Source organism: Mastigoproctus giganteus, chromosome 7 (genome assembly GCF_048544385.1).
Source record: "Mastigoproctus giganteus isolate SK-2022 chromosome 7, ASM4854438v1, whole genome shotgun sequence".
NCBI classification, from domain to species: domain Eukaryota; kingdom Metazoa; phylum Arthropoda; class Arachnida; order Uropygi; family Thelyphonidae; genus Mastigoproctus; species Mastigoproctus giganteus.
Window position 1 is genome coordinate 50,446,380 of NC_143581.1, and position 27,317 is coordinate 50,473,696.

General features: G+C 37.4%; 1 protein-coding gene across 3 annotated transcripts in view; it reads right to left on the bottom strand.

The window, feature by feature from the left end:
* The window catches only part of Vps4 (vacuolar protein sorting 4), a 237,104-nt gene that overhangs the window by 167,111 nt on the left and 42,676 nt on the right, over positions 1-27,317 (bottom strand). For all 3 annotated transcript variants that reach the window (XM_090377655.1, XM_090377656.1, XM_090377654.1), the window contains exon 3: positions 5,979-6,138. In XM_090377655.1, the coding sequence (XP_090233781.1) occupies positions 5,979-6,138 (160 nt within the window). The remainder of the gene's footprint in view (positions 1-5,978; positions 6,139-27,317) is intronic.

Consider the following 27,317-nt stretch of genomic DNA (forward strand, 5'->3'; position numbering starts at 1 on the left):
GCAACTGAAGTTTAACCTTGACAAATGCAAAGTACTGCATATGGGTAGAAGTAACGAGAAACGTACCAACTGTACCCCAGAGAAACGTACCCCAGAGAAACGTACCAACTGTGTGGTACTACACTTAAGGTGGTAGAAAATGAAAAAGACCTGGGAGTAATTGTGCAGGCAGATATGAAGTTTTCTGAGCAATGCAGACAGGCTGCCAGGGCAGGTCATGGGGTTTTGTCAATGATATATAGGAATTTTGCTAGCAGGGAAAAGGAGGTGATTATCCCTCTGTATAAGGCAATGGTCAGGCCACGCCTTGAGTACTGCGTACAGGTCTGGAGGCCTCATTTTAGGAAGGATGTAGATTTACTTGAGCGTGTACAGAGAAGGGCAACAAGACTGGTGAGGGGAATGAAGGGATCCTCTTATCAAGAGAGGCTTAAGTTCTGCAAATTGCAGTGGCTGGAGACTAGGCACCTGCGCGGTGATCTGACTGAGGTGTATAAGGCCTTGAATGGGTTCAGCACGCTGAATTCTGATGGGATCCTTCCACTTGTTCAGATTACGAACCTAAGGGGGCATAAATTTAAATTAAGAAAGGACAGATGTAGAATAGATGTGCGGAAATTTGCCTTTAGCCAGCGAGTGGTTAATTGCTGGAACAAACTTCCATCTGTCGTTGTGGAAGTTGATAGGTTGAATAAATTTAAGGAGGAACTGGACAGGCATTTGGAGGGAATGGTGTGATTTTTTTTTTTGGCTGATGCTGCATAAGCTCATACACTTGCTTTCTTGCATCACATGCCACTACTACTACTACCACCATTCTCAGAAATATTCAAATATTCAAAAAGTGCTGGGTATTTGAAAGTCTACTGTAAGTTATTTCCTGCTTCCACTTCTAAGCTGGAAGCAGAAAATAACTTACACATTGTTTATTTTGCTTCAACAAAGAATTTGACCCGATTCATATTATAGACTGTTATGTAACTTTAAACCTTTGAGACCACAGATAAGATTACTGATTGGATTATGAGCTGGCTAAACAACAGGAGAAAATTTTCAATTAATTGTTACTCTTCAGAATCGGTTAGGATTAGAAGGGAGTTCTTCAGACATGTGACGGAAGTCCAAACTGCTCCTGTTTCTCACTTTCTTAAATGAAACTGATGAAGGGATGCAAAGCATGAGAGAAGGATATTTTCCGATGTTAAAGATTGGGAGTGTGATTAATAAGCAGTATTAAACAGCCATAAGTTCTATTGAAAAATAACCACCTCAAAATAACATACAGTAAGAAGGGTTGAATTAAAAATGGTACAGGGGAAAGAAATGGATTTGGAGGTTATGATACAGGCATGAAAGTTTTCTGGTTGGTGAATAAAAACTTGAATATATTCTCTTATCTGGAAGTGGTTTCAGGTGTATATCATATACCCTATTCACACAAAATTTTAGTTTTGTAAAGAAGATTTGTGGACACCCTGTATAACTTATATTCATAATATAATTTATATATTATATTATACAGAAGTGGGGGTTAATAGAAAAGTAATTTTTTTTACTTAGTTTAGTAAGTCACTTTTTTCTACTTTTATTTCACTTCTTAAGATCAATGAATATGTGAGTTCTGTATTAATCAAACTTGAGAAAGACATTAACTAGCTATGTTTTGGATTTATGTGCTGAAATCCCTCTTCAGGCTTGGATTTTTAAGGTATTACATAACCAAAAATCCAAGCCAAAGACAGATTTTGACGAAGAAATCTAAACTGTCACAAATTTATTTAGTTGTTGTGGCTGTTTGGGTTTATTTTAATAATTGTCCTCATGTTGAGTTCAACCCACAGTATTTTCATCTCTTCAATGAGAAAATGAGTGAAGAAATAAGGACCCAGGAAAGAAAAAGAAACAAGGCATCCAGAGGTGCAGATCATATACAGCCTCTTCCAGATCCCCAGAACCATTCTGCACACCATAACAGATGATCAAAGGTAAACAGCAACCCAGAACCAGAGCAGGAGGTCAAAGGTCAGCCTTCAAGCTCTTTGGATCTAGGATAACCTAACACTATTCCTACTGACTAATTATAAGAATCCCTGCCCTATAAAAAGCACTGTTGGCTGATCCTCTTTCCCATTTCTCTTCAGGTCTGAGGGCGGTAAGCAGATAAGATTTGTTCTGTTTGTCTTAATTCATCTTATAAAATAGGCTAAAAGTAAAGTAACTTAAAAACTGCTCAGTGTAACCAAGTTCTGCTCATATAATTATGTAATAGTAACATAGAATTGCTCCTTTTATGTCATAATTGTAATCTTAGAGATGCTCAATTTATAACTTAGAATTATTTATCTACTCTGGCATTATTATTGAAAATTAGAAATGACCACAATTGTTAATACAACTTGTAACTGATCCTTCGTTAAAAAATTATGATTGTAATTTAGAACTGCTCGATGTAAATCTAATTAGTAACCTTCACCTTTTTAATTTTATCTTTATTTCCAAACAGCATGGTCTGATGATGGGTATTGGCAAGATACCCGAAACATCACACTATTGTATATATTAGTTTAGGCTATGCTTAATAAAATATATATTAAAAACTCCATGTGGTAAAAGGGTGGTTAATTATACATATTAATAATTCTTAATTGTCTGTCCTCTTGTTCCAAAAAACTAATTAAATACATCATGTGAAAAAGTGTCTTTATTAACCAATTGAGTTTTGTATATACAGCAAGCCCCCGTTATAATGCGGTTCACTTTACGCTGATTCGCTATAACGCTGTTTGTATATTATAACCCATATCTGACTACAACGCTGTCACAGATCATTATAACGCTCTTTTACAGATTGCATTTTTGGCATATTTAATGAAATCGTTTCATTTCATGGAGTCGATAGCTTGAAAACGAACAGCAAAATGGCATTAAAACATTTCCCATGCTGACTTGAGAAATTTTCCCATGCTCAGTGAAATTTTCTTGTACGCTAATTTAATTGCAGTACAGTGACTTGTTACGTAGTTCCGAGATCAACATTTTAAAAAATGATCAAGTATATTGCTTGTAATATTTTATTTGCGTTATATGCATTTATCGGAAGTCTAGTCATGACTCAGTACACAGGCGCCTCCGTAGCCAGGTGGGAAGGAGCAGCAGTGCGTAGCACACGCTTCTTGATTAGACCGGGGTTCGAGCCCGTCACCACCAAATACAGAGGATGTGGAAAGGTCAAGGAATGACCACCGCATATTCCCGGAGCAATATGGCCTTAGTTGCTAATGCTCCTAAAAACCAAATAACAATAACAAATAACGACTCAGTACACTATTAGACATTGTGCGTAACGGACAGTTTACTTGAACATTGGATCATAATTAATGCAACCAACGCAGTTACATTTTCAAAGAGTTAATAATGGCCGACAAGAATGAAAAAGCAACAACGTCTGGGCGCAGTACGAAGACTACAAATGTATGAAAAAGACTGAATTTGAAAATTAAATTTGACATTTTGAAGCAAATCGATTCCGGTCAAAGACAAGCGGATGTGTGCCATAATTTAGGACTCACAAGTTTAACTGTAAGAACAATTATAAAAAAAAATAAAGAATTAATTTTAGCAACGGGAAAGATAGCTGCTCCACTGCAAGCAACTAGGGCTAGGCCGGCTATTAGGATTGAAATGGAAAGACTAACTAATTTTATTGAAGATAATATCCAATGCAGAATTCAGTTAAATTAAATGTTATAAAAAAAAAGAGAGAGAGAGAGAGAGAGAGAGAGAGAGAGATTAGCCAATATAATGATCTGAAGAAAACTCACCTCAAAAAAAAAAAAAAAAAAAGTGGAACCATTTAAAACTGGTAAAGGCTGGTTGAATAGATTTAAAATCCAGGGAGAAGCCGCAAGTGCAGATCAAGGAGCCGAAACTTTCAAAAAAGAACTTGTTAAAATTATTGAAAAGGGGTATTGTGTGTTATACTTCTCAATAAGTTTTTAACATAGATGAAGCAGGACTTTTGTGGAAACGAATGCCTAAAAGAAGTTTCATATAGAAAGAAGAAAAAAATATACCAGGTTTCAAAGCGGCGAAGGATTGGTTGACTTTATTGTTGAGTGGTAATGCTGCGGGGAATTTAAAATTAATACCCCTTTTAGTTTATTTGGAAGAGGGCCAAAGTTCAACCCAAAATCGACACATTTTTCATGATTAAATTTATCAATTAAATTAAGTCAATTTAGATCAATTAAATTCATGATTTTAATTGGAATTTTAAGTTCAATTTTGATATGTAAGTAGTTACCACATAATTATATACTTATGTAATGCAGAATATTTTATATGTACAAATATTTGAATATTAAATATTTTGATCGACGTTTGCGCATCTTTTCACTACCATTTATTATTGATTAGGAAATATCCTATGGCACCAACCGCAACTCACAAATACATATGTTACTTTATGGGAATGCGGCGCTCGCTTAGCACGGATTCACTTAGCTCTGTTTTTTCGGAACGAATTATCAGCGTTAAGTGGGAGTCACCTGTACAGTGGATTCCGGTTATTTGGGCCACCAGTTAATTGGGACAGCTGTTTATTTGGGGCAAATCTTAAAAAACAGAAACCAATCGAGAAAATAGCCAGGGTTTAATCGCTTAATTGGGACAGCATGCCGTTTAATCGGGAGCAGGAGACCGCAGCACTGGAGATTACCCTACGATTTCTCCAACGGTATGACGTGGTTCGGTCGAAATTCTGGAGGTCACAACCATAAAACAATAAAAACAATTAGCATTCACCTGTTTATTGGGCTTTTCTGTTAGTGAAATCTATCATAAATGGACAGTAAACTCGATCTTACTGAATTTGCGATAATACCGACAGCTGGAATTCTGTGGGTTATTATGGTGAAATGTGTTTACTTCCATGAAATCTTCAATCATATAAAAAAATTAATTTTCAGATCTTCTCTTCATTCCTATTTTTAAAGCTTTCTAACTTGTTACTCCGTTCTCTTGCGCGTATTGTTTACTTGCAATTTGTGTGTACCGTGTTCTTTGTTATTGATTGCTTATCTTTTTACTGTTTTAAATTTTAACCCTTACCCACAAATGTCAGTGAACAGAAATGTCAACTAGTTAGTATGTACATATTACAGTACGTATTAATTATTCCGATTATCACGTATATTCTTCCAATTTTCACATATCATTTAATTTTTTAATTGGTAAGGTAATAAAGGGTAAATTTGTGCTTAATATATCTATGCTTTTTTAGCCTGTGGATAATATTCCTCCTATTTTCACTAATTAGAATCACTGTTTAATAGAATTAAAATTCAATTCACAAACGTGATCACAATGACCGGCACTTACTGCACATCGTATAGTGAATGGTACTTTACTATGTTGAGTTCATCGTAATGTGATTTGATTGTACAATGAACCAATTGTAAAGGGGGGGGGGCACATTGTATTTTTAACTATTTATGTGAAACTCCGGATAATTGGGGCAGCCACTTAATCGGGCCAAAATGCACTAGTCCCGATGTGTCCCAAATAACCGGAATGGACTGTATTATGCTTTAAAAAAAAAAAACTCTTAACAGTTAATGTGAAAGAAATATATATAAGAAACGTTAAATAAATATGAAAGTGAAAGATAGGAGGAAGCATATTTATATTAAGTTATGATATAATTTTAGCCATGTGTACATTGTTTTTCATAATGAGGCTGAACATTCAGCTTTCCTTTTGAAAAATACTTTTAACAAATATTTTTAATAGAATATGCAATTTAAAAATATTGGAAAATATTAAACATAAATTCTACAATATTTTTCTGATATTTATGAAATCACAATTTTAATATATTATTAAAATTAAATAGAACAAAAATCCTATTAAATATTACTTTGCAAGTTTTAGAACTTGCAATAAAGATCTATTCTACCAGAAACTTAAATGAGACCAACTTGTGTGAATTACGACCGCCGCCACCACCATCTTCACCAGCTTTAACAGGTTTCTTTTCTTTATGTTTCTTTAGGTACGCCTTCAGCTTTTCAGCCCTTTCTAAATACTGCACACATTTGTTTCGTATGCTTTCTTTAGCTCTATCACTTTGTGCTTCATCTGCAAAATGAAAAACCTACTGAATTAATTTACATTTTTAAAACAAACAATCAATATTAAGCAAACTAATTAAAAAATGTCATTTTCTGAGAAAGTTGTAGCAGATTTAAATATTTAACATAGAAACAAATACTTGTGCATCAATGCAAGCCAAGAACAAAATAAAATATTTATTCTGTGGAATGTATAGACTTCCAAATGCATTCTTAAATATCACATATACATTCCATGTCAAGGTCTCAGGTCATAAGGAGTTGCAGGCAACACTAGCTTTAAACTTCTGCAGGACAGATGGTACAGTATTATGTATAACTATAACTATGTATTATATATAACGTGCACAGCAGGACACAAAGAAAATGTTGTTATCACCAGCTTCCAAATAACTGCAGCAATGAGTGCTGTAGTGAAACAAAGCCCTAAAAAATATACAAGTAAATTAGATAAAAATGTTAGAAGAATGAGTGTCAAAAAAATCTTGCACTAGGATTTCCAGATACTCCTATATAAACCAATTTGTTCACACTTGTAACTCAGAGATTGTTTAAAGTAAAGTGTAAAGTGTTTTTGGGTCAAATGGCACCAGGGGTTTCCCCCATCTCCGCTTAGTATACATTGTTGTGTGATACAGTACACTGCAGTGGCGGACTGGATCTAAAAATATTGGCTGCCAGGAGACAAAGGCGGTCCATCCACAACTATTATTTTTAAGCTACTAAAAGATCTAACATTTTTAACATATTGTCTAATGCTATTGCAAGGGGGCCCACTGCTTGCCATCGGGCAAGTGGACACCCTGACCAGTCCGCCACTGGTACACTGTAAAGGCCAGAGATTTAAAACTGTATGGATATTGAAAGTTTTGTACCCTTGTTCATCTGGCCTTTTAGCTGTTGGGCCCCTAATGGGACCCACCATTGTCCACACTTGGCCTTGTGGAGGCAGACCAGGTACACCCAGTATAGTTATATTTACTCTGGCAAGCCCTGCCACCTAATTTCCTGAGATTTCAGTGGCTAAAGACCTAAAAAAAAAAGAAAAAGTTACTATGTTTTATGCTGAAAGGGGGTAGGCCGAATGGTAATAGGGTTGTTACATGGTTGACTTAAGTTTTTGAGTGTGGGTTTGGAAAATTTTGGTTTCATTAGACACAGTCGCAAAGTTAGAGAGAGGGTGGGGATACTGAAGACTGAGGGGGAAAGACAGAGGTGGGGTCAATAGAGAAGGTGACCCCAGATGGTCAGTGAGGCATGCCCCACCAGATGTAAGAAAATGGGGTGACACGGAGAGGAGGAGACAATACTTCTCCCCCCCCTCACTCAGGAAATAGGAAGCAAGTATTGTGCAAGAGTGCACTGGTATGGGGAGGCCAACGGCCTTAGCAGCAAGCTGCAGCAATAGTCATGTCCGGTTCAGAGATGTGTAGAGTCAAGTCTGACTTGGTGATCACTGGTGTCTTCCGCCGTAGAGGGATCTCGAGACAGGTGAGCAGTGGACTGTGTCAGTTCCATATTCAGTCCTGGTCCTGTTGCAAAAGGTCCTTAGTGTGGTTAGCTCAATCCTTCCGTTTGAATGTTTCTGTTCAATTAGGTTGAGTTGTTTCATTCAGTTACTGGTTTTAATTGTTATGAATAGCAATACGTGTCCTCCGCCTAAAAAACACCTCTTGCACAAAGTGAAGGCCAGGAACTCCTCCCTCAAGTCTAGAAGGTGATGCTCCAGTCCTGCTGGTAGATATGTGAGTTCTGTCATAAGTTGACAGCGGAGGTCCTCATAACGGTCACAGCTGTACATAATGTGGGACCATGTTTCTGTCTTTCCACACGTGCAGAGGGGAGGGTCTTCCATTATTCGAAAATAAGTTAACTTGGCGTTGAAGGCACCATGGTCTGTCAGGAGAAACATTGTAAATAGACCTGGATGGAACCAACAGGGGACTCTAGGATACACGCATCTGACCGTAGGCAGGAACTTCCTGGTATTTTTCTCTTTTGTTGAAGTAGACCACCTTTCCTGCCATGCCTGTTGCACATGATTCTCAAGTCTGGTCCTTTCTTCTCTTCTATTCTCTGCTACATTGATAATGTATTCCCCGAGAGTGTAGGGTAATCCTTTAGTCAGGTGGTACGTCATTCTGCAGCGTATAACTTCTAAGTCGAAGGGCACGACCCCCCGCCAGGACTTGGAGGGCATGCATACTAACAGTATGGCAGACACGGGTGATGACCAGAAGAATAGGCACCTCCATAGCCAGGTGGGAAGGAACAGCAGTGCGTAGTACACGCTTCTTGATAAGACCGGGGTTCGAGCCCATCACCACCAAATACGGAGGATGCAGAAAGGTCAGGGAATGACCACCGCATATCCCGGGGCAATATGGCCTTAGTTGCTAATGCTCCTAAAAACCAAACAACAAACACAAACAACCAGGAGAATTGAGCATTGTATGGTGTCCAAGATCTTTTTGATAACTACTGTTGTGGCTCTATGGAACCACACAGGGGAAGCGTACATAATCGCCCGGGTGAGGAAGGCTTTATAGTACAGTGTTAGTTGCCGACCGGGCTAGCCAGGTGGGTAAGGTGCCTGCCTGGCAACCCAAAGGTCGCGGGTTCGAATCCCGTCTCGGGCTTGGATCAAAGTACTGCAAAAACCTTGGGAGGTGCACTATGGCCACAGAAGCCGATGCGCCAACGACTACCAAAAAAAAAAAAAACAGTGTTAGCGTGCATTTTTTGAGTCCCCAGTCCTTTCTTGTTATTCTAGCTATTAATCCGGCATATCTTCTTATTTTTTCTCTCAAGTATTTCAGATGAGGTTGGAAGGACAGGTTGGTTTCTAGAATGATACCTAGATGCTTCAGTTCGGCAACTAGTTTGTCTGGCTATGAAGTTTAATTTGTGGTGGCTTTCTTAAGTTTAGACTGTCTTTCAACAGTACAGATTTAGTTTTTGTAGTTGATATTTTTAAGAAGTGGACAGCAGCCCAGTTTTGAAGGAATTTAAGTGCTTGGTTTGCTTGGACTTCCATTTGTGCTCTGCTTTCAGCAGCGATTGTCAGTATTAGATCATCTTCTAAGACCTGGGAGTTTACTTCCCCCAGGTCCAGGGCCAGGAATTCATCTAGGATCATATTCCAGAGCAGTGAAATATGATCCTAGATGACTGAACTCTAGGGGCAGCCCCTGTAATAAGGATTTGTAGAGGAATTTCTTGCTTACCATCTCTATGGCCCTGACCTCACCTTTGTTCACTTCAATTTGGTTAGTTTATTCAAATAACGGCTTACTTAGAGAGACTTTGTTGTTGTTGTGCTTGGATTTTTCTGGTGCAATTAGAGAGACTGTGGGAAGAGATTCTACTACTGCCAAATATCTCTGAAGCCAATCAAAATGTCACATGACCAATGAAGTTAATCTCAGTTTAAATAGCCAAGTCAATAAAAACTAGGCCCTCCTGTCTTCTTTTTTTTATTTTTTTTTGTAATCAGTGTTTGGAAGGTTTACTGTCACCTAAAAACTCTGATCTTAATGCACCAAGTTCAGCAATCATAGGCTTGAGTCATTCTAGACTGGGAAGGGAAGAGACTTTTTGGGCTTTCCTCTCACTACAGCTATATTAATCAGTCTCTGGAAAAGATTGATTGACAAAAATTATCTGGTTTTTCTTCTGTAAAATCACAATAATATGGTTCTTTAAGTCAGGTGAATGGGGACCCCCCCCCAATGCTTATATGCATCAAGCAGCAGTGAATGTGTTAAACTACATAATGAATGAAATGGTCTTAATGTTCACAGTAGAATGTACCTCACCACCATGAGTTTCATTGTTAACTGCACTACTTTTAAATAAATGGTATTGCTGGTATTAATTATTTCAGCAATATAGTTAATCTGCCATTTATTCAACAAACCATCATAATAAGGTGGAAATTTCATTCCAGTGGAAGAGAGTCTTTCATATAAAAAATATTTCTGATCCTGTTATATGCCTCAGTACCTTTCAAGGATATTCCAAAGGATGAATGAATAGTAATAATTTCCATTTCGGCGACTGAACAGGGAAGTTAAAATTCTTGTAGTGGCTTTTAAATCCCACCCCACACTTCTGAATGGTATGTGAAAATCTGTACCTGGGTTAGAAAAAAAATCCACAAAAAAGCTGCTGTCATTATGATTATAATATATTATAATCATAATGGCAGCCTGTTAGAGGGCAATGCATTAATTGGCCTGGAAAGGGGGAAAAAAAATCAATGAGAAATATTCCAAACTGCCTGTGCTATAAACATTTTTAGATGGAGTTGATTTTTTACTTGCCAACACTCATGTGAAAGAATTTTGTGCTTAAAATGACAGGTTAAAAGAACACTATGACAACATGTTCTGGGACTTCTATTCACTCATCAAATGGCAGGTGGTCCCTAATGATAATTTTCATTAGAGATAACAATATCTATAATGATTGGAAATTATCATTAGAGATAATTCCTTAAAAAAGGGAGTAATATTTCCCTGAAAATGATCTTATTGCTATTGTTATTATGATTTACATACTACAATGGTGGATTTCATTATGTGAGCATTTAATAGGCAGTTAACACCTTTGTTGCTGGCTTGATGTACGACTTTTATGAATCAAATTCAAAAATTACAGAATTGAGTCAATGTGGATTGTGGGGGGCAGAGACATTTTTAGGGAAGTGTCTTTCTTCTCATTATGGCAGAATTAGTCAGCTGCTGGTGACGGGTACTTGACAAAATTATCCAGTTTTCGCACATAAAATTGAAAGAAAATAGTTCTTAAAGTCAGGTGGTTTTTCATTCAAGTGGATTAAAAACCCCATGATACACACATGCAGTTAACATGTTTACAAAAACATAAGCGAGGATGAAGGAGTCCTATTTTTTCATATTTCTGATAAGGGAGTCCCAGTATCCGAGTCCCCGCAGTTACAGGGATTGAATTTTGAAACCGATAACAAGCAATGAAAATAACGTGGAGGATTTTTTCGGAAAGGTTTTAATATTCTGAACAGTATAAAAATGATTGGAGAAGTTTGGAAAAAAGTTGTATAGATCAATGAATGGCTTGTGGAAGCAGTTATACCCTGATATCGTTTTTGAATATGAAGAATGCAATGTGATCGGGTTACAAAAAAGAAATTGTAAGTCTTGCAAAAGAAGTAGGATTCCACAAAGTCGTTGATGAATTGTTCAAGCACAATTTTTTGAATCAAGCTCAAAACCACTTAGCATTAGCCGCAAGAAAGCCTATAGCTTATGCTGCACCAGCCAAAAAAAAAAAAACCCAAACAACACAATGATAAAAAAAATAAACAAATAAAAAAAAAAAATAATAATAATAATAATTAATAAAAGAAAAGGAAATTAAACCTATGTCCCCTATTTCTAGCATCATTTATAATCTTTAAAATTTCGTCCTCATTCATTTTACTGATGCCTCTCAGAGCCTTAAACACCTCAATTAAATCTCCTCTAAGGTGTCTAGTTTCCAAACTTTGCAACTCACATATTCGAAGTTTTTCTTCATAAAGAGGCCCTTTTGCCAATCTCACCAGGTGAGTTACCCATCTTTGCACCCTTTTAAGAAGCTCAATGTCTTTCTTAAGGTGTGGTCTCCATACTTGAACACAGTATTCCAAGTGTGGTCTAACAAAAGCTTTATGTATAATGGGATTATCACGTCCCTACCTCTACTTGCAAAAGTTCGGTAGTTCATCGATAATGGCAGTTTACAATACTCAGAGAATTTCATGTCTGACCGTATCATAACACCCAAGTCCCTTTCCTCCAGTACTGGGTTTAGTTGAACTCCACCAAGTGAATAAGTTATTTTGGGATTATTGTTTCCCAGGTGTAATACCTTACACTTTGTTGGATTAAAGCATAGCTGCCATTTTTCTGACCATTCCTGAAGTTTATCTCTGAAGAAGCTTAGCTTGACAGTGATCATTAACTACTCAATCAATTTTAACATCATCTGCAAATTTAGACATCACGCCCTCTATCCCTTCATCGATGTCATTTATGAAAATTAAAAACAACAGTGGTTCTAATACTGATCCTTGGGGAACCCCACTTCTTACATCAACCTAATCTGAGGAATAGCCATTTATCACAACCCTCTGCCTCCTGCCCTGAAGCCATCCTGCTATCCATCTAAGGATTTTCCCAGTGATTCCAACCTGTTCCAGCTTATAAAGCAACCACTCATGTGGGATTGAGTCAAAAGCTTTGCTGGAATCTAAATAAACAATGTCGAAATTATTCCCTAAATCCAGCTTGTGAGTGACCCTTTCAAAATAGCGAACCAGATTTGTTAAACATGATTTTCCCTTTACAAAACCATGCTGAGTATCCTTGAGAATTTCAATTCTATCCAAATGATCCTGAATTCCACCCTTGATCATTGCCTCCATGATTTTCCCTACCACTGAAGTCAGACTGACAGGTCGATAATTTCCCACTTCACTCTTAGAGCCACCCTTATGTATGGGAGATACATTGGCACTTTTCCAATCCAACGGAATTCCCCCAGAGTCTAGTGATGCTCGCATAATTAGCCTCAATGGTTCAATGCACTCACTTGCTGCCTCCCTTAAGATTATAGGGTATATTCCATCAACTCCAGGAGCCTTACTGGCCTGTAGGCTCGAAAGTTTTTTCATTAAATAATCTTGTAAAATTTCAATATCATTAATTACATATTTTTCAACTTCGCTTCCACAATTTCCCATTGCCACAAAAGGTTTTTCATTTGTAAATATCGATGCAAAATAACTGTTGAGTTCATCTGCAATGGCAGCTGGTGTATTTAATACTATCCCCTTTCTCTTATGTAAAGGTCCAATCTGGTTTGTCCTGCTCTTCTTGGCATTTATATATGTGAAGAATTCCTTATCTCCCCCTCTTTGCTCTGTTTGCTAGTGATTTTTTATAAAATGCCTTTACCTGTCGAACCTTTTCTGTGGCTCTATTACAGATCATCTTGAAGCTATTATAGGCTTCAGTACTTTTTATTGCTCTTTAACCTTTCCATGCCACCTTTTTCTGCTCAAGTAATGTGACAGTATTCATCCAACTTGAAATCCTCCTCGTGGTGTACTTTTTTAATGGTAAATACGCATTCTAGGCGTCTGTGATTAATGTTTTAAAAGCATACCACAGTTCGATTGTATTCATTCTCTGTGTGATATCTACCCAGTTAATAGAGGCCATGTAGTACCTTAAGGCATCGTAATTTCATTTTCTGAAATTAAAACCCATTCCTCTGCCTTTTACTACTGCTACCTCTCTCATCATTATCCACCGTAGAACTCTGTGATCACTTCCTACTACTGGTTCCTCTACTGTCAGCCCTGTTATGTCATCTGATTCATGGGTGATGATGAGGTCTAGGATATTCTTTTCTCTAGTACTTTCCCTGACATGTTGATACAAATAACAGTCATTCTAGTTGATTTAAAAATTTTGTTCCTCATGTCGAGTTTCCTTCCCATTTACTCCAATCAATTAGAGGCAAATTGAAATCACCCATAATAAGACATTGACTCTCACTTGCCCATTCCATTTGCATGTAGAGGCTTTCATCATAATCTTCACAATCACATGGACTGCAGATTACTCCTACTCGCATTATACCTTTGTTTCCAACTATCTCACACCATACAGATTCTATACTAGCACGTGAAATGTATGAATCTGGGAAAGCTATCGTCGCACTCAGGCTGCTTCTGATAAGAAGCATTACCCCATCACCCCTTCTATCTACCCTATCCTTCCTAAATACATTATACAAGCCATACTGAAACTCATCATCCCCTATTTCCGGGTGGCACCACATTTCCGTAAGCCCTATTATGTCTGCGTTACTTGTTTTAACCAGCAGTTCGAATTCGCTCATTTTATTGACGACACTTCTAACATTACTATATAAACAATTAAGACTTACTGTTCTTATATATTTAAGAACCCTAACACAACCCTTAAAGTATTTTAGGCTCGCTTTCCTGGCATTAGCTACCTGTTCACTTGAAACGTTTCTGCCCCCAGAACATCTAGATAATATGTCCTGTTGGGGTAACAGATAAGAACTCTTGAGGTGTGTGCAAGTTACTTTGACCAATATTATCAAATAAACACATGTCAGTATTACCCACATTCCCCCTAACTAGCAGTTTCCCTGAACCTTTAAGGTATCCTCAATAATACTGGCAAAACTTGTGCATCCCGTCTCTACAAAACCTGCAAGTGTGGGCCATGCTGATAGAAATAAATTTCCCCCCTAAAGCCTTGCAGAGTCCTTCAAGTCTTGAGTTAATCCACAAGGCTTTTAACATATAATCCCTCCTATCGTGTCTGGGCAGAATTGCAAACACAGACATTGTGGCATAGCTCACGGCATTTCCTCAGAATGGTCCTGTATTTATCCAACAAATCGTCAGATTGTGTACGCTTAATGTCATTAGTCCCCACATGAATAAGAATATTCTCTTTACCCCCCTTAAAATCTGATAATCTGTTGGTGACATCATTAACAGTTGCTCCCAGCAGACATACCCTGGTTCTACTCCATCTATACTTATTACAAAATATATTCCCTGTTTCCCTGACAATGGAATCTCCTAATAAAACAAAGTCCTTTTGAACCAGAGTAGTTTGCACTTGGTTTTTGTTTTCAGGCCCGAATCGGGTGTGCATCACTTGGTAGATTGTTGGAGTCTCGAGTCCCTGGCGAGCTCCCAGATGCATTATTCTCGAGGGAAAGCACCCGTTTTTCAGTGAACCAAATTGTTCCATCAGTGCACCAAATTATAATTTAAGATTGGTGCTCTCCTTACATCAATCACAAAGAAAAGAATCCCCAGGTGAGCTTTGATTAGTCACCAGGTCAACCTTGGAAAACATTCCACAGATTCCGCAATGGATTAAATCATGACTCACCCATAAATCACCATCGGCTATTTCCGTGTGAGTCACGATACCCTGTGACGTGTTTAAAGCAGATCTTGTAATTACCATTATAAAATTAGTTAAATATCAATGAAAATTAACTTTAAAAAATTATATCTATAATATTATAAAAATCAAACTGTTACAGGAAAATCTATAACAAAATAATCCAACAATATCTAAATAAATCAAATATTTAAAAGCAATAATCAACAGTAATCTAATCCACTTAACTGGGGAGCCATGACGAAGCGCGTCCGCTCACCTCAAATGTTTTTTGGAATGATACAAAAAACATTCGAGTTTACAAATGAGCTAGCAGAATTAGACCAACTACCCACTACCCACAGAAGAGAAAGCCGAAAATGATGACACAATGGAATCACCAAAGGATAAAGATTTAAAAATTAAAGGAAGCCCTTGAGAAAATTGCCCAAGCACTTGAATATTTTTGTGAGAACAACCCTCTATATGATTGTGCAGCAAAAGTTAAGCACAAAGTTAAATCCATAACTAAAGGCTACAACACAATTTTATCTGAAAAAATATGGCAAAAAAAAAAAAAAAAAAAACTCTGGAATCATTCTTTATTCATAAAATTGAAAAATAGTGTAAACAATAAACTTTACTTAACCTTACATTGTTCAACATATAATAAAAAATGTGTAATAAAATAATTGTCTCATTTTTAAGTTCCTTCCACCCATTTTTACTAATACCTATATAATATCGGAGTAGATACACCATACACAACTCTTAAGAAACTATGATGGTAGTTGTTGTAGTAGGCATCATTTGCTCAGTTTCTCATATTGTGCCCTTCCTTCAAAACGAGTTGCCATGATATTGCACTACCCCGAATAAGTAATGCTTCACTAATAGAGAAGAATATTGTTACTTATTCTCAGTGAGTACCACCACCACCCAGACGGCACCGTTTCAAAGCTATTGGTCTATTATCGGTGGGTTGGCAGGTACCCTGGTATTGCAGACATGACGACCCAGTTGTGAAGATAATCACACAATATGAGAGATGCAAAAAGGTTTATATGACAATATTTAAAAATAACTAAATGCACAAGGCATAACTTGTGCATAACACAAGGCATCTTAGCTCTTAACATATTATGCCTTGTGCATTTAGTTATTTTTAAATTTTTTACTAAGTACATAATACACATTACAAAAATGTGGTCCCCGTTTAGGTGGATTTGTTTTATGTGGAATTTTCTGGAACCAATTATCCTCAGATAATGAGGCCCCCTCTGTAACTTAATGAAAAGCCCAGGCATGAAAGGTACTGGAACCTACAATACTCCATTACTGTATATAGACTAAGGGTTGAGAAAACAGAAGATATTTTTTGACACTCGATTTTAATTTCTATAGATTACAATTTTTAGGAAATACATAAGATGAATGTTGTTCCAAAGTAGAAGGGTTAAATAAGGAAAACTTAGTTTGTTGCTGAGCAGACATTTACTAGATTAAGAAGTGGATTAAGAAGAACAGCGTCGAAGGAAATAACAGCAGAAAAAAGCACTCAGAATAAAAAAACAAAACACCTGTGTAACAGGTTGTGGAGATAGTGAGAGATCATTAATTAACTTCATTGTCCTCTTTTGGAAAAAGAGGACAATGAAGTTAATTAATGATCTAGAAAAGAGCTATTTAGAGGTGTCACTGCAGATGTGAAAGCAATATTTCTGGTAGGGCAGATTTAAGGTTTGTACAGTTGTTTAGAGCTGTGTTAGCATTTGCTTAGAAGAAAATTAAGTACTTGTCTATTATAAAAGTCAAACCAGCATATATTTATTTATATTTCTGCATATTTACCTTTTGTAGTTTGTACAGAAGTTTAATGATAACCAAAGTTGCATCACTAAATGGTGGCATTGTAACTACAGGCAAGAGGATAGATAAGTACTGAAATTTAATTATCAATGGAGAAGCAGCAATATTTGTGATTTTCTCCAAACTTTGCTAAACATGTTAACAAGACCTTTGGATTTTAATGGAGGGAGGAACCACCCTATTTGGCAGAAGAAAAACTGACATTGAGTTTTTTTTTTGTACGAAAACCCCAAACACGAGAGGTAGTAGAACCTATAGTACGTAGTACCGTGCATGGGCTGGAGATTGAGAAGATGAAAGAAGATATCTGTTAACATTAGACTTGAACTTCTGTAGACTGTAATTTTCAGGAAATACGTATGAAGGAGGGTTGTTCCACAAAACGGAAGTTGAATGAAATGAGGAAGATGAAAAGTTGGTTCTGTGAGTTTGAAGCTGGACAGTAAATGGATGTTGGCTGGTGGCAGCACGTATTCGGACTGTTTTGAAAGAGAGAGCGGGAATTATAGAAGTCAATTCAGAACAACGGTGCTCATGGAAGTATCTGCAGCAGACACAGTATGTCTATGAGACAGAGAGTGAAGAGACTCTGTTAGAGATGAGTCATTAATTAACCTAACTGCCTTCTGAACGGAATCCAGAAGCCTAAGAGAGGTTTTGGCAGCACAGCCCCAGATGTGGGAACAACATTCCATGGTAGGGCAGATTTGCGATTTGTACAGAGCGAACAGCCGTTTGAAAGAAAAGTAATGCCAAGAGCGAAAGAGAAAACCCAAGTTTTTTATATTCAGAGGAAGGAATATTTGTAATTGCTTGTGCCAAGAGAGATTAGAAGTCAGGGTAATCCCTAAAAGAGATATATCATCTTGCCTAGAAATTGGAGTGTCACCAAAGATAAGCATAGGAGAAGAAGAATCCTTTTTGCAAGATATAAGACAGGACTGAATTTTAGGAGGACTGAAATCAACTAAGTTGTCTTTGCCCCACTGGAGAATTACCTGGAGATCGGCATTTAAGGAAGTGGTAGTGGATGTTTGAGAAGTTGAAGCTGATTGAGTAGGGCAAGGTTTCTCAAACTGGAAAGTGGAATTCAATGTGCTATCATCAGCAAAACTATGGATAGGATTTCTGGTCAATGGAAGAAGGTCATTAATATACAAAAGGAAAAGAGTGGTGGAAAGAACTGAATCCTGAGGGACACCAGCATTAGTGGAGAAGTTAGAAGACAGAGTGCCATCTACATTCACCCTCAGTGAGTGATCAGAGAGAAAACTGGATAATCAATTACAAAAAAACAGTTGGCAAACCATAAGATGGAAGCTTGTTTAGAAGACCTTTATGCCAAACATGATCAAAAGCCTTTGAGATGTCAAGAGCAACTGCTTGCGTTTCACCAAATTGTTTCACTGAATTTATCCATAAATGGGTAACATAAGCCAGATATCACCAGTGGATCGACACTGAAAGAATCCATACTGGCAATCGTTGAACAGACGGAAGGTTTCTAGGTAGTTTAAGAGTTGGTGGTTACTTGATTTCTCCATTACTTTAGAAAGAGTAGAAGTAATTGCAATGGGACGATAATTGGATGGGAGGGATGTCACACTTTTTGGGAACTGGCTGGATATGAGCAAATTTCCAAGCAGAAGGAAAAACACCTTTGAAATAAGAAAGTGAAAAAAGGGGGCAAAGAACAGGAGTAAGTTCAGGAGCACAGGTTTTGAGAACAAGTGTTTTGAGAACAATACCATCAGGACCTGCAGCTTTCTTAGTATCAAGATTCGTCAAAATCCTTTTGACGGAAGACCACAGGAGGTACTGAATGGAGCGTGTTGGGAATGGTGGGAAGTCTTTTACCAAGATCATTAATACAAGAGTTGGAAGAAAAATGGAATGCTAGCAGGACAGCTTTATCCTTGGCTGAAGTGACAATAGAACCATCTGGTTTTGACAGAGGTGGAACAGAGATGAGCAAAAGTTGCGGCCAACAGCTTTGGCAAAAAACCAGAATGCTTGGCTACCATTAGGGCAAGAAGCAAGTTTTCCACTCTTAGACCATTCAAAATCTAGTTTGGACTGATTAATAACTGCTTTACAATTGTTGCAAGCTTTAGTGTAGGCAGTAAATGAAACTGAAGAATTGGAAACAAGCCAATTACGATATGCAACATTCTTCTCTTGAACAGCCTTAGCACATTTATTGGAAAACCACGGTTTAATAAAGGATGAGATTTTAGAGTCGAATAAAGGATTCCATTCCTACAAGAATAATTTCACTGACACGATCTGAGCACACATTGACATCAGAAGTTTTGAAACTGTAATTCGACCAAGGAAAAGAAATCTCGCAGGTCATCCCATTTTGAATTCTTGTAATGCCAAACACGAGGTTGGGAATAACAATGAGATAAAGGCTCCATTGGAGAAGAGTTAATCACCAAGTTGTGATCTGAGGTGACTAAAGGACCACTCTCACTTCAATCGTGTACTTAGAAGGGTTGTTTGTGAGAAAAAGATCAAGTGTGTTAGCTGTATGGTTAGGATAGTCTGGTATTCTAGTGGGTAAACGACAATCTGTGCGAGGTCATTAGTAATGGCAAAAGCCTCAGAATCTTGACCAGCTGGGCATGTGTGACTAGAAAACGGAAGCCAGCTGGAGTTGCGAACATTAAAATCACCAAGGAAAATTACCTCACTGGTAGGAAAGTTGGACTGGAGAAAGTAAAGTTGCAAAGAGAAGTCAAAGAATTCCAAGTGATTAGTGGAGTTGGGAGAATGGTAGAGAAAACAGATGAATTTGACAGAATGAGGTAGAGAGATTTTAAGCCAGAGAAGATCAAAGAGAGGAGATTCCAAATTGCCAAGTCTCTGACAGGGAATATCAGAACGGACATACGCACAAGTACCACCTTTGAGGCGAAAGGAATCATACAGTGAATAATTTGGGCATCTGAGATGAGCAGTAGTTGAATCAACTGATAACTGAGATTCTGTTAGAAAAAGTACATGGAGTTTGGCAGACTGCAAGTGGAAATGAACATCGTTGAGATTAGAATTGAGACCACGTATATTTGTGAAATGAATTAGGAAGTGCTTGGGAGGTTTAGATCTTTTCACAGATAAGCATGATCTATTAGTTTGACAATTCATGGTGTATTCAATAGTAAGGAAAAAGTGGGGGGGGGGGCATGCTGTATGAAGTAATGAAATTTTTGGATACGGCATACATATGTTAAGAATATACCCAGATCCTTGACAAAACATAGCCTAGACAATGTCCCCCACGTATACACACTACTCAGACACCCTCCAGTCACTATCTGGCAGAGTAGAGGTAGCAAGATTATACACCAGCTGATCCGGAAGCCTCCTAGAGAGTCACCAATAGGTTCTGTCTAGTGTACCAACTAGTGGCAGGCCTGCGAACACCGTTTTAGAGCTGTACCCTCGAAATGTAAGGAAGTTTGGATCTCGCCATGGTGTTCATCATAAACTCAAAAGACATCAGTAATACTGAATGATGGAAGAGATGGGGAAGGGTTGACCAGAACTTGGCTCTGGAGACTAGACATGGGTTCCACCACTTCAAGCCTCCAATAAACAGTGGAGGTATTGCACCGGTTGATGAGAGTCATCTACCACCTAGTATTGCTTGGTAACACAGAGGGGCGGCATTCCTCTCGGTGCCACACCTCAACTCCTACTTACATTGGTTCACACCTGGGTCGTCACCCACAGTAGGCTTGTGCATGGGGGTTATACCCAGGATTACTAACACTCCCACCATCGTGAAGGTGCAAGCAGAGGATTCAGCTGTCACAGACCGTCTGAGCTTCGCTGAAATTAGGTTATTTGGTGTTTTTTTTTTTTTAGGAGCATTAGCAACTAAAGCCATATTGCTCTGGGGATATGCCCACCTGGCTACAGAGGCATCCTGAAATCAGGTCTACTTAACTTGAGTGTCACCAGAATATCAGTTCCATCAGTGTTTTAGACTCCCAGGTAGCAAGCACAGCTTGTCTAGCATATCTGAGAAAATGTCTGCGACAATCTCAAGGATCAAAAATCGATATACCAATAAACCGATATTAAGAAAAACCAAAGATATTTTTGTCAAGCAACCTTCACCAGGGGATGTTTAATTCAGTCGTAGTGAGAAGAAAGCCCAAAAATGTTTCTACCCTTTCCAATCGAGATTGAATCAATCCTGTGGTTTTCAATCACAGGTCAAAACCACGTTGGAAAAGCTAGCAGTGAAAAGGTCAATGTGTTGTGTAGAAACTAAAGCATGAACTAGGTTTATAAATAGTTAATGTATACAGTGCATTACATTTCAGGCACATTGGCAAATACTATTAATTCATGATTTATAACAAAAAAAAAAAAAAAAGAAAAGAAAGAAAAGTGACAACTTTTATGTATATTTATGCATATGTATATGCAGTGCTTTTCTTGGGATGGTACGCAATGGTATGGCGTACTGGCACCTTTATTAACAGTGACGTGTGACATTTGGATGCAATGCACTTCGAAATTTGTAATATTCCGTAAATTTTTTTCACATGTTCACCTACTATTCAAATAAGCTTAAAATTATTTAACTAAATTTGCATTTTTTACTGTCTATTGTTAAATAATAGACAATAACTATTGCTTACTAGAGAGTTACTATATAAAACTGTATAACCATTTTTACAATTCTAAATTACTCAATCGGACCTGTTTAACGAAGTCCTTTTACTGCAAATTATTTTGAATTTCCCTTGGAAAACATTTAAAATAGTTTCCGCTGAGCAAAGAAAATTTTCATATAGCGAACGGATTAGGAGAGAATTAACTCGGTACTCACTGTTCGCATTTCTGGCCTTCAGGCAATTTAGGGAATTAGGGCTGCTGCGTGAATTAAGAGAGCTAAAGGGATTACCATTCTACAACTTAGTGGTACTTGGTAAAACCTATCCGACCACCTGTCGCACATACAAAGTCGCGTTGGTCAAGAGTGAGCAGATCAAGGTGTATTCCCAATAGACACTGGCCCACCTTCTACTGCAGTGGTGTCCAACCTTTTTCCGTACAGGGGCCATATCCAAAAAAATTCAAAGTTAGATTTCTTCAGTGTGTTACATTTTCCATATCTTGTTGCATGTAAAAGTAAAATTGAAAATATTCGAAACTTTTATAAGTACAATACACAATTACATTTACTGAACAAAACATTTCATTAGAAAATGTTTTTGATAATTAACAAAATTTAAAATGCTGTTTTAAACTGTAAGCACCTCCCTCCGAGAATTAAAAAAGTGATTTCTTTTATCCTGACAAATAAAGCATCTGTTGTTTCACTGAAGTGCCGTTATCCACATTTTTCTGAAAATTTTCCCTATCTCTGTTTACATGGTCACAGCACCTGAATATCCGAATGACACCGATATTTTGGACAGTTTCAAAAAACAAGAAAAGAAAAAAATTCAAATTTAAGAACTAGTGACAATACCGATGAAGAGAGAAGGAAAATGAGGACAACGAAAGTATTAAACCTTCTAAAAATGAATTATTGGCATTCGGAAAAAAAAAAAAAAAATGAAGTTAGAAAATTGTCAATTAGAGCGAAATGCAATTTGTGGATACCTAATTGATAAGGTTTTGGAAGAATTGAAGCATTTGATGAGCGCTCTTGAGTATGATACCAATTTCACCGAGTGAATGTGAACGAGGACCTTCACAAATGAATCTGATCGCCAGCCCAACCAGCGCTTCGTTGATGACAAAAATAGTTTCTTCAGTACTGTTTCTTAAAACAGTAGGCCCATTGCTAACCTTCTGGCCTTCTATCCAGCAAAATATGTGGCTGCTTCGGAAACGTCATTCAGCAACTGACACACAAAGAGAAAAAAAAGGAGTCGGCATAGGATGTCCGATGAGAACTTAATGAAAATTTGGAATATTCTACAAAAACTTTATTATGAAAGTATTTTTACTTATGTTATTATTTTTTACTTATTTTACTCACATTTTACTTATTTTTTTATATACTTGAATAATAAATTTATGCTTAATAAACTGTGTTCATATACTTAATTCATTGTTCTTATTCTACAAATGTTTTCTTGATATTGTTACTTTAGTAGTAATACTAAAGTAACAATATCAGGGAAAAAAAAATGAGTACTTTTCATATCCTTTTAATTTTCAATTTTTCCTGATAGCAAAGAATCAGTATTGGCACCTATTTTTTTACAAAAAAAAAAAAGCACTGTATTTACCTTTTGTAGTTTATACAATAAGTTTAATGGTGACAAATTTTGCACTACTAAAGTACAGTAATACCTCGCACAGTGCAACTTCAATCAGTATGAGATTAATTACAGGGCAGTTTGTGGTATAAGTGGTTGAAATTAGAAGAGAAACTTGAAATCATCAAATGCCATGAAAAAGGTGCTTTGTTTGCCAAACACACATATCACAAAGGAATAAATGAATCATTTACAACGTCTATAGAAAGGATAGACAGGATAGGACGGGAGGAGGGGTTATGCTATTAGTTAAGAAACACAAAATCCAAGGAAGTGAAGCCAGTCAACATCGCTGAACAGCGCAGTGTCGAGTCAGTTTGGTGTGACATAAGCATTGGGAGATCAAAATTGAGAGTAGGTGTGTGGCCTAATGACTCTGATGAGTATAATAAGAAACTGTACAGAGAAATAGAGTTGGCCAGTAAATCAGAGTCTTATAATGGGGGATTTTAATTTCCCAGATATTGGGGGCTGGTCACTCACACACTAGCAAGGCTTTTGTGGATTTATTGGTTGATTGTTTTCTACATTAGCATGTTCGGGAGGCAACTACAGGGAGTAATACTCTTGATTTGATTATCAGTAGTGATTCTTCATACATTAAGAATCTGCAGATAAATGAACCACTAGGTGGAAGTGATCACAGTGTGCTGAAGTAGGATTTACTCAAAGAGGTAACTACCATTAGGGGTAAAGGGAAGGGTTATTGCTTTCGTAAAGGCGACTACGATGGACCGAGACAGTATTTAAATTCTATACAGTGGGACCAACTGATGATGTTACCAACAGCAAATTCAAAATGGGAAGCATTCAAAGAACTTATCTTGGAAGCTACTAGGCTTTACATACCAACTAAGAAATATTGTTCAAGGTTCAGGCCTAAATGGATGACAGATGAACTAATGAGACATATGGCAGAGAAGAAAACTGCATGGGATACATACAAATTAACACGTGACACAGAAGCTTATGATAGATACAAAGTTGATCTGTAACCAAGTTACAAAGGAGGTTAGGCAGGCGAAAGCAGATTACGAGAAATCTTTGGCAAGGGATGCAAAGAAAAACAGCAAAGAGTTCTTTACTTATGTAAACTCTAGAAGGACGGGGATGAATCAGATTGGTCCACTTGACATCGATGGGTCAACTGTTGATGATCCTGCTCAGGTAGCTAACAAACTAAATGAATATTTTGCATCGACATTTACACATGAGGAGTTATTCAGGGAGGGGAATCCCAGAGGTGTATTCAACTCTGGCAGTAAGCTAGAGAATCTTGTAATAACTGAGAGTAAAGTGGAGGAGAAATTGTTGAAGATAAACACAAGAAAGGCACCTGGGGTGGATGGGATCTATCCAGTTATATTAAAGGACACAGCAAAGGAAGTAAGAAAACCCTTAGCCATAATTATGAGAGCTTCCTTGGACTCAGGGGAGGTACCCACAGACTGGAGATGTGCAAATATGACTCCAATTCACAAAGGAGGATCAAAGGCTGACACAAGTAATTATAGATCTGCGAGTTTAACTTCTGTTCCAGGAAAATTAATGGAGGCAGTGGTTAAAAAAGCACTGCAGGATCATCTAGACAAGACTTCAGTTATAGCTCGGACACAACATGGTTTTGTTAAGGGGAAGTCTTGCCTGACCAATTTGATTGGATACTATGATGCAGTCACAAAGAAACTGGATACAGGGAATAACTTTGATATTATATACTTGGATCTTAGAAAGGCTTTTGATACTGTTGCACATGGAAGCCTGCTGCACAAATTGGAGCAGTGTGGCATTGGAGGAAAATTGCTGCTATGGATAAAGGGGTGGTTGAGGGGGAGAAGACAGAGAGTGGTAATCAATGGACACTGCTCATCGTGGACTAATGTTATCAGTGGAGTCCCTCAGGGTTCTGTGTTGGGTCCATTATTGTTTTCTGTATTTATAAATGGTATTGATGATGGTATATCGAGCTTAATGTCCAAGTCTGCAGACAATGCGAAGGTTGGCAGGGTTGTCAAGGACACTACAAACACTATGCTGCTGCAACAGGATCTGGAAGGGTTGAGCAGATGGGCTGAGGGGTGGCAAATGAAGTTTAACATTGAAAAATGTAAAGTACTACATATGGGAAACAGCAACCCCAGAGCAACGTATCAACTCTGTGGTACTACACTGACAGCAATAGAGAATGAAAGGGACCTGGGGTGGTTGTGCAGGCAGATATGAAGTTCTCTGAGCAGTGCAGACGGGCTGCAAGAGTAGCTCATGGTGTATTGTCAATGATATATAGAAATTTTTCTAGCAGGGATAAGGAGGTGATTATTCCCTTATATAAGGCAATGGTTAGGCCACACCAAGAGTACTGTATACAAGTCTGGAGGCCTCATTTCAAGAAGGATGTAGAGCTGCTGTAACGAGTACAGAGAAAGGCAACAAGATTAGTGAATGGAATAAAGGGGTGCTCTTACGAAGAAAGGCTTAAGTTTTGCAAATTACAGTGTCTGGAGACTAGGCGAGGTGATCTGATAGAGGTGTATAAAGCCTTGAATGGTTTGAGCATGCTCAATGCTGATGGGATTCTTCCTCTTGTTCAGAATAATCACCTGAGAGGGCATAAATTCAATTTGAGGAAAGACAGATGTAGGATAGACGTGTGGAAATTTGCCTTTAGCCAGTGGGTGGTTGGTTGGTGGAACAGACTTCCATCCCTTGTCGTTGAAGTTGATAGCCTAAATAAGTTTAAGGCTCAGCTGGACTGGTATTTCGAACGAACAGAGGGGTGAAGTGGAAGTGTTTTTTTTTTTTTTTTGTTTTTTTTTTTGGCTGATGCTGCGTAAGCTTGCTTTCTTGCATCAAATGCCTCTACTAATGCTAATGCTAAGAATTGTAAAAGAAAAGAATCAACTGTAAAAGTTAAAGAAAATGTAATGGAATAAAATTACAGAAGGGGCAACTGATGAAACATTTTCGGCAAGTTGTGGTTAGTTCTTTCATTTTAAAAAAAGCTTGGGGTTTCATAATGTCTGTATTGTAGGCGAAAGTGCAAGTGCAGACAAAGATGCTGCCGAAAAATTTCCTATAGAATTTACAGAAATTATTCGAAAAGGTGGGTATAAAGATAACCAAATTTTTAATGTTGATGAAATGAGTTTGTTTTTTTTTTAAAAAAATGCCTTCTAGAACTTTTCTATCAGATAATGGAAAAACTCAACCAGGTTACAAGGCATCAAAAGATCGTCTGACACTTTTGCTGAGTGGAAATGCATCTGGAGATTTTAGACCAAGAACGTGCATATCAGGCAGCAGAAGTCCAGAGTGTAACGAAGGAAAAGGTCCAGAGTGCAACGAAGGAAAAATCCAGAGTGTAACAAAGGAGCTAGTAAAGTGTGAAAAAAAAAAAAAAAAAGAATTTCCCCTACAAGAACTGTAAAAAATGTTTAGGGCAGTGGAAACTGCTTCAGACTTAAAATATGAATCATGATCCAGATGTAGAGTAGCATTAATGCCATTCAATGTTATCGACAACTCCACAAAAAAAAAAAAAGAAAAGAAAAAGAAGAATCAGAAAAACAAAATGGTGCAACTTAGATTAGATAGGTTTTCTTTAATCAGTAAAATTTTCTAGTTTTCATTTTTTCAAAATAAAATTGTCATTGTTTTCCTTTTTCAAAATAAAGTTTATCAATTAATTTTGTTCTTAGGCTACCTCATTATTGTTTGTATTTATTATTTTTCTAACTAATCATGCATAATTATTTTTACTATAAAAAAATCCCTTATGATACACAAATATCATTATTTTTCCCATTGAAACTATTCCCCGTTTAGTGCTGATTCAGTCAGTGCGGTAGTTTTTTTCCAATGCATTAACCACACTGTGCCAGGTATTACTGTAGTAACATGAACCAAGAACATTTCATTTCTATACTGCCCATTCACTCCTCCACTCAGCTCACAGCAAAAAATATAATATCCAGTGCTTCAGCTAGAATATATAGTACAGTAGAACATCGGTTATCCAGAATAATTTGAAAGGTTAATTTTTCTTCTTTTTTTTTTTT